This window comes from Carettochelys insculpta, chromosome 5 (genome assembly GCF_033958435.1).
Source record: "Carettochelys insculpta isolate YL-2023 chromosome 5, ASM3395843v1, whole genome shotgun sequence".
Taxonomy (NCBI): Eukaryota; Metazoa; Chordata; order Testudines; family Carettochelyidae; genus Carettochelys; species Carettochelys insculpta.
In genome coordinates, this window is record NC_134141.1 from 125,000,359 (window position 1) to 125,009,453 (window position 9,095).

Below are 9,095 nucleotides of genomic sequence, written 5' to 3' on the forward strand. Positions count from 1 at the left end.
TAAAAGGTAGAGTAACTAAACTAAAATCCCTGGAAGCTGCATGGAAACTGTTTAAAGACACCATACTAGAGGCCCAACTTAAATGTATACCCCAAATAAAAAAACACAGTAAGAGACCTAACAAAGAACCACCATGGCTTAACAGCCATGTTAAAAAGGCAGTGAGAGAGAAAAGGGCAGCTTTTAAAAAGTGGAAGTCAAATCCTAGTGAGGAAAATAAAAAGGAACATAAACACTCCCAAATTAAGTGTCATAAGCCGTGTCTACACATGCACGCTACTTCGAAGTAGCGGCACTAACTTCAAAATAGCGCCTGTCACGGCTATACGTGTCGGGCGCTATTTCGAAGTTAACATCGACGTTAGGCGGCGAGACGTCGAAGCCACTAACCCCATGAGGGGATGGGAATAGTGCCCTACTTTGACGTTGAACGTCGAAGTAGGGACCGTGTAGTCGTTGCGCGTCCCGCAACATCGAAATTGCGGGGTCTGCCATGGCGGCCATCAGCTGAGGGGTTGAGAGACACGCACTCTCCAGCCCCTGCAGGGCTCTATGGTCATCGTGTGCAGCAGCCCTTAGCCCAGGGCTTCTTGGGATCCATGCTGCATGCACAGGGTCTGCAACCAGTTGTCGGCTCTGTGGATCTTGTGGTGTTTAGTGCAACTGTGTCTGGGAGGGGCCCTTTAAGGGAGCAGCTTGCTGTTGAGTCCGCCCTGTGACCCTGTCTGCAGCTGTGCCTGGCACCCTTATTTTGATGTGTGCTACTTTGGCGTGTAGACGTTCCCTTGCTGTGCCTATTTCGATGTGGTGCTGTGCAATGTCGAAGTTGAACATCGACGTTGCCAGCCCTGGAGGAGGTGTAGACGTTATTCATTGAAATAGGCTATTTCAATGTCGCTACATCGAAATAAGCTACTTCGAAGTAGGCTTCACGTGTAGACGTAGCCATAATGTAGTAAGAAAAGCCAAAAAAAGATTTTGAGGAACAGCTAGCCAAAAATTCAAAAAATGATAGTAAAATGTTTTTTAAATACATTAGAAGCAGGAAGCCCGCTAAAAAAGCAATGGGGCCCTTGGACGATAAAGATATAAAAGGAGCGATCAAGGAAGACAGTGCCATTGCGGAGCGATTAAATGATTTCTTTGCTTCAGTCTTCACGGCTGAGGATGTTACAGAGGTTCCTAAATCTGAGCCAGCCTTTTTAGGTGACAAATCTGAGGAACTCTCCCAGATTGAAGTGACATTAGAGGAGGTTTTGGAGTTAATTGATAAGCTGAATAGTAACAAGTCTCCAGGACCAGACGGTATTCACCCAAGAGTTCTGAAAGAACTCAAATGTGAAATTGCGGAGTTATTAACAGTGGTTTGTAACCTATCCTTTAAATCCGCTTCGGTACCCGATGACTGGAAGACGGCCAATATAAAGCCAATATTTAAAAAAGACTCCAGAGGAGACCCTGGCAATTATAGACCAATAAGTCTAACATCAGTACCAGGCAAATTAGTAGAAACAATAGTAAAGAATAAAATTGCAAGGCACGTAGAAGAGCACGAATTGTTGGGCAAAAGGCAGCATGGTTTCTGCAGAGGGAAGTAGTGTCTAACTAATCTATTATAATTCTTTGAAGGGGTTAATAAACATGCGGACAAGGGGCACCCAGTGGACATAATATACCTAGATTTCCAGAAAGCCTTTGACACGGTCCCACACCAAAGGCTTTTATGTAAATTAGGCGGTCATGGGATAGGAGGAAAGATCCTTTCATGGATCGGGAATTGGTTAAAAGACAGAAAACAAAGGGTTGGAATAAATGGTAAATTTTCACAATGGAGCGGGGTAATTAGTGGTGTTCCCCAGGGGTCAGTCCTGGGACCGATCCTGTTCAACTTGTTCATCGATGATCTAGAAAATGAGGTAAGCAGTGAGGTGGCAAAGTTTGCAGATGACACCAAGTTGTTCAGGACAGTCAAAACCAAAAGGGATTGTGAAGAACTACAAAAAGATCTCAGCAAACTGAGTGATTGGGCAGCAAAATGGCAAGTGAAATTTAATGTGGGTAAGTGTAAGGTAATGCACATTGGAAAAAATAACCCAAATTACACATACAACATGATGGGGTCAAATTTATCTATGACAGATCAGGAAAGGGATCTTGGAGTTATAGTGGATAGTTCTCTGAAGACATCCATGCAGTGTGCAGCGGCAGTTAGTAAGGCAAATAGGATGTTAGGAATTATTAAAAAAGGGATCGATAATAAGACAAAAGATATCATACTTCCCCTATATAAAACTATGGTACGCCCACATCTTGAGTACTGTGTGCATATGTGGTGGTCTCACCTCAAAAAAGATATATTGGCATTAGAAAAGGTTCAGAAAAGGGCGACCAAGATGATTAGGGGTTTGGAACGAGTCCCATATGGGGAGAGGCTAGAGAGACTGGGACTTTTCAGTTTGGAAAAGAGGCGATTGAGGGGCGATATGATAGAGGTATATAAAATCATGAATGGTGTGGAGAAAGTGAATATAGAAAAATTATGTACCTTTTCCCATAATACAAGAACTAGGGGACACCAAATGAAATTGATGGGTAGTAGGTTCAAAACTAATAAAAGGAAATTTTTCTTCACATAGCGCACAGTCAACCTGTGGAACTCCTTGCCGGAGGAGGCTGTGAAGGCCAGGACTCTATTAGGGTTTAAAATAGATCTCGATAAATTTTTGCAGGTTAGGTCCATAAATGGCTATTAGCCAGGGGTAAAGTATGGTGCCCTAGCCTTCAGTACAAGGGCAGGAGATGGATGGCAGGAGATAAATCACTTGATCATTGTCTTCTGTTCTCCTTCTCTGGGGCACCCGGCATTGGCCACTGTCGGCAGACGGGATACTGGGCTGGATGGACCTTTGGTCTGACCCAGTATGGCTGTTCTTATGTTCTTATGGATTTGATGTCTCAAGGTCTCTTTCAGTTCTAGTATTCTATGAAACTGAATAAAGAGAAGTGCAAAGGAGTATACTGATAGAGGTGAAATGAAATGCATAACTACCCAATGGGGAATAACCATCTAGGTAAAAGATTTATACCATCTGAAAGGAAAACAGCACATATGAAAAGAATCTGGGGGTTATCTGGGTCACAAATTTGAATGAACTAACAACTTGCTGCATTTGCAGAAGAGAGCTAATATGATTCTCGACTGTGCTGGTATGATTCTCGACTGTTTTAACAGGCATGTTCTGTGTAAGACACAGATGTAACTATTCTGCTTAGTGCTGGTGAGGCCTGAATGGGGATAATGTGCCACACTTTAGGAAAAATGTGGACAAAATGGGGTGTCCAGAGGACAGCAGCAAACATGATTAAAAGGTTTTCAAAACCTGACCTATGAGGAAAGGTTAATAACTGGGTGTGGTTGGTCCTGGGAAAAGATTGGGTGAGGGGTATGACTGTGGTAAGTCTTTCAATATGTTAAGGTGGATGCTGTTTAAAAAGAGGATGGTGATCAGCTGTTCTGTATGTCTGCTGAAGGCAGGAGAAGGAGGAATGGGCTTAACCTGCAGTGAGGGATATTTAGGCAAAATGTTTTCCTATAAGGGCAATTAAGCTCTGGAATAAGCCTCTGAGAGCAGCTGTGGCATTCCTATCATTGGAAGGTTTGAAGACTAGGTTGGACATACACCTGTGGGGGTGGCTCAGGTGTACTTGGTCCTACCTAAGCACAGGGAGCTAGATAGAAGCCTTTCCATTCCTGCACTTCTGAGCCCCATGAATGTGTTTTTGACTGACTGGACCAAATTCTGTTCAGTGAAAGAGATGCTAAACTATCTGTTTTACCTAGTACTTAGCAGTGACATAGACTTGAGGAGCTCTGTGTAGCTTGAAAGCTTTTCTCACCAACAGAAGTAGCTCCAGTGAAAGATACTCACCCACTTTGTATGTTTGCTATCCTGGGACCAACACTGCAAACATAAGTAAGTTGTCACTTCTATCCTGAATATTTCTGGGAGGTGCTATTTTTGGTCCTCTTTAGAAGGTTAAAGTTAGGGTTTCTCTACAGTCCCTGTTATATCACCCTGGGAATGCTATTAATGCTGACTGCTAGCCCAAAAGGGTCCCTGTAGCTTCTTTTGACTACTCTGCTTTGTGTGATTGTTCTTTTGGCCACTAACAAACCCTGGCTGGGTAACTGTTTTTCCTGTTGTCCATTGCCTGGAATTTTATTTCAGGATTAACCTGTTCATTTGAGGTTGCACTTCTGTCCCTTTTGTGTTTTAGGTGCTGTCTGTACTGTAACGATGACAATCTGCAGTGCACGTTCAGTTAGGCAGGATTTTGAAGAGATGTTTCAGGTTTTAATTTAGAACAGCGAGTCTGTGTCTACACTTGCATTCCTCTGTCGAAAGAGGCATGCAAATAAGAAATTAAAAATGCAGATGAGGTGGAGATTTCCATATCTGCCATCTCATTTGCATATTCTCCTTTCAGAAGAGCTGTCCAAAGTAAACCTCATCTTCAAAAGAACCCTTCTTCCTATTTTGCTTCAGGAAGAGGGGTGGTTTGAAGATTGGGCTTATTTTCGAAAGCTGCATCTACGGTGCTTTTTTTTCTTTCAAAAGAAGCTCTTCCAAAAGAATATGCAAATGAGATGCCAGATATGTACATCTGCACCTCATTTGCATTTTTGATTCCCCTTATTTGCATACCTCTTTGGAAAGAGGAATGCAAGTGTAGACACATGCAAATGACAGCCTGACTCTTTTAGAACTCCATAGTTCTGTCAAGTCTCTAGTTATTGCAGAACCCTTTTAAAGGGATAAGGCTGTCTCTAACTTTTCACGACCTTTTTGACTACTCGGACTGTACTTTCCCCAGGTGATAACTAGATAGGATAGCAGCTTAAAATAAATAAATGGAAGTATTTCTCTGCACAAAGCAGTCAACCTGTGGGACTCCCTGCCAGAGGTTGTTGTGAAGGTGAAGACTTTAACAGGCTTAAAATAATAGATAAATTCATGGAGGATAGGTTCCTTCAATGGTCATTAGCCAGGACAGGCAGGAATGGTGTGCTTAAACTATACTTCTCAGAACTTGAGAAATGGATTAGTTCTGTTCATTCTGGGGCACCTGGCACTGACCACTGTTGGCACAGAGAACACTGGGCTAGATGGCCTTTGGTCAGACCCACTAAGGCCATTCTTATGTTGACAGAACCAGCATATTTTTAGGGCACACTTGAGGTACACATTGAGAATTCTGGCCTGGAGCAGATGACTTCCAGTCATTTTAAATTAGCCTTGTAGTTGCATAAGTGTTGAAGCAAGATCCTCTGCCCATGTACAGTTATGGTACCAGCTTGCACCAGGTGAAGAAATGGCCTCTCTGGTGTTAGGGTAAAATGTCATGGTGTAAGAATGAGACAGGCAACTCTTTCCTCTAGGAAATATGCTGCTGGCCAGCTGTCATTGGGAGTGTGATGCATCACAGAACACTAGACTGGAAGGGACCTTGAGAGGTTATAGAATCCGGTTCCCTGCCCATCCTCTTAATGGCAGAGCTGTAGTTATCAGCTGACTAATCTGCCAATATGTCTGTAAGAGGGAATTGTTCTCATGCACTCTCTATCACTCTCGTGCTCACTCACTTGCTGCTAGACAGACCTGGACAACTATAGTTTACGGCATGAGGTCCTTCTGTCTCTTCTGAATCTCTCCATGCACCCCCTTCATGGGACACTCATACTAATTATCTTAATCCTACTTGCTGCCACTACTTCACAACCAGGGTTGGATGGGTCACCTGGGGTATACCTTACCCCCCAAATGACTCAGAAAAGGTAGCCAATGTGGGTTTTTTTTTTAAATAATTAACATTTAGAGTGCATTTTCAAAAGCACTTAGCATTGCCTTAGCTCTGTTTGCACTTACTTCGGTGGGAGAACAGGAATGCTAAGCCTTTCTGACATGCCATCCTAAACTTTTAGTGGGAATTAAATGCTTTTGGAGACACTAAATGGAATAAATCAAACTTGCTACGTGTGACTAGCTTAGGCAAGTTACTAATGTTGCACCTTAAAATTCACTGCCTTGTTTGCTGGCATTTTGGAAGAATTTACTGGGACTGAACTAGTGACTGGAGGAAAAACAAGTTTTGTGTTTAGCTGCACTTGCTACATTCTGGACTCCACTGCTGGGTTCCTAAGGAACACTCATGCTGAAATGGCTTCATTGTCTCTGTGCCAGAGATGAGTTTTATTTTTGGTTCTTGGCAGTTGCTCTGCAAATGTTTTTGGATGTGAAATCTACTGCCCCCTCAGAATCCAAACCTGCCGTCATGGTGCTGTTTTCTGTTCTCTACCTTGCAGGAAACAGGTTTTGGCTACCAAGGCTGAGGCAGAAAAGGATGGTGTGAAGGTCCCCACTACACTGGCAGAGTACTGCATCAAAACTAAAGTGCCTTCCAATGACAACAGTTCAGATTTGCTTTATGACGACTTGTATGATGACGACATTGATGATGAAGATGAGGAGGAAGAAGATGCTGAGTGTTATGATGATGATGATTCTGGCAATGAGGAGTCGTGACCTCCTCTCCTCATGCCCTTGTACTGCCCTGCTGACTCGGGCCAAAACGGAGCAGTGGTAACCTAGCAACAGTCCAGCAAAAAAATACACGGGGGAAATCAACAACAAACTCTTGTCTCCTGCTGTACGGATCTCTGTTTGCTCTTTTTTATGGACCTCTGAAAGACAGAGACCCTTCACAGAATGTCTGAATTCTTGCATTCTTAACCCTTCCATCACTGTATTATGATTTTTTTTTAAGAAAGAACCCCCCCCCCCTGCTTCTCTACAGAATGTTCACAGGGAAACAGGTTTGGTCTGTGTTTAAATTCTCTAATTAAACACAGTCTTGCATTGAGACGTTTAATGTATTTAACGCTGGAATGAACCCTTTGGAAGTTGGGTCCTCAGGAGTTCACAAGTGGTATATTTACCAGGAAGAAAAAAAACACACACACAAGAAAATTGCCAAGGTTTAGCTGCTCCACTTACAATAATGTGTGCACATTTGTGTAGCTTTGTGGTGGTGGTGGTGGTTTTTCTTTTTCTTTTTTTCTTTTTTCCCAAGGCTTGGGGCGGAGAGTGTAAGCTACTGTGTGTTGAGCTTGATGGAATGTGTTACTGAAAGGTACAGTATTCCTTTTCAGCCTGTTCTAGTGAGGAAGTAGACAACCTTGAGACTAGAGGGCGGAATCAGCTGCCTTTTTTACAAGGCATGTGATATTGAACCCTGAATAAACACTTAACATCTCCACAACTGAGCCCAGGGTTCCTATTTATTTATCAGACTGTTTGGGGTTTAAAAATCACGATGTCATTTGTCATAATGCTGCTGAGCTCTGTTGCTGGTGCCCACTGTTGGGAGGGAATGGTGAAGAATTTAAATCCACACATCCTTCAGAATGCAAAGTTGGCCTCCTTTTAAGATGGTGGCAGGGTCGGTCAGCCAGTATTAGTCCTAGGAGCACGTGTTGAGCATCTAGAATCTGCCATTTTCAATAAGCTGCTACACCTCTGGAGAGTCCAACCTGTGCATTAGTTAAGCTGCCAAGTACTCTTCTCTGCACTCCAAAGGCTGATTTCTGGCTTCTAGCACCTAGCTTTTTGCCCATTAAAATGGGTAAGACCAGTTATGAACTGGCAAATGGTAGGTCCCCCAAGATTTGCTTTTGGAGACTGTGAGCCTTGAGGCAGAATCCAAAATTCCCTGGGCGTACAATGCCCTTGCAAGAAGCAGGACTACCAGTCCAGCCTTCCACAGGCTTGTCAGTGGACACACATTCTGAATCTATGGTCAAACCAAGATGGTCCTCATTACTGGGGAGGGGAAAGGGGATCCTGATGACAGCTTTGTTGTGGTCACTGTGTCAGCCATGAACAAGAAGAGCACACCCCCAGCTGGCTAAAGTTGGCTCGGTGACTTCAGAGTAGAAAAAGCTGCTGCTAGGCTTACATGAGTGATGCACAAAGTTCAGGCAGTTCCACATCCCACAAGCTTCCTGCATGTGCCTGGGAGCTTTTGGCAGAAGAATCTCCCAGCCTCCAACTTTCTGAAAAGGGGAAGAAAACTTAGCTTACCTTTTCCCTAGCATCATTTGATTGCTTAATGCTGGTTCACCTCACAAATCCATTATAAAAGGACTTTTGTGGTTCAGCTGCACTGTGGTGTCCTGAGTCAGCCTTTGGGACTACTTACTCACTGGGTAGGAAAGCATGGAAAGTGAACAGAGCCTCTGACAGCTCCAAGAACCTGTTGTTGTGGCTCAGGGTGATTTTGCAGCCTTTGTGCTGCTGCTACTACTCTGGCTTCAGCGGGAGTCTTGCCTATGTGGAGGAAGTAGGGACTGTTGCACTAGGCACTTGGAGGCTCCTGTAATGACAGGGCCAGGTTGTGCTTTGATTAAAGGCAGCCTCTGGTTAAAAACACAACGGACACCAGGACTGCCCAGAGGGCCTGGGTGTTCCCTAGGGAGCTAGTCAGTGCTTCTCCTTAAGGAGTCGCATTGAGTTCTGCTGAATCCCATGAGGCTTGGCCCATCCTCTCCAGTGACGAGACCTTTCCCTGCAGCACTTCTGGAGTGAGCAACCTGGACTCTTGCATGATGCATTAGTACAGTTACACTAAGGCAAGTTGTAAGGAGAGGGCTCAGCCTGGACGTACACTGGGGGTGTATGAGCTTCTTTAAAAAAAAAAAAAAAAACCAGTAGGAATGTGCAGGCAGTTGAATTGCAAGAACCAAGATCATATCCTTCAGTGCTCATAATAGCTATTCCCTGTGAGGGAGTCAGTGCTTCTCTTGGAAACTCGCCTCACTTTTTTTTTTTTTGTGGTGAAAGGGGTGGGGGGGACTTAAGACAGGGAGGCAAACAACCCATTTGTGCTGATGGCTTGGTTTGAAACAAGGATACTGCATCTTTCAGGATCTTTCCCTTGTACTTTGACCATCTTCACTGTATACTCTCCAGTGACTTGTATTCTCCAGCTTGGTGTTGTAAGATGCATTATGATTCTTTACCTTTTCGAAACAAAAT

The 9,095-nt window shown here is 43.8% G+C and overlaps 1 protein-coding gene across 1 annotated transcript in view; it reads left to right on the forward strand.

The window, feature by feature from the left end:
- UBE2R2 (ubiquitin conjugating enzyme E2 R2) overlaps window positions 1-9,095 on the forward strand; it is a 133,331-nt gene extending 124,236 nt beyond the window's left edge. Inside the window, exon 5 of the mRNA XM_074995841.1 lies at window positions 6,365-9,095. Within this exon, the coding sequence (XP_074851942.1) occupies window positions 6,365-6,584 (220 nt within the window). The 3' untranslated portion in view covers window positions 6,585-9,095. The remainder of the gene's footprint in view (window positions 1-6,364) is intronic.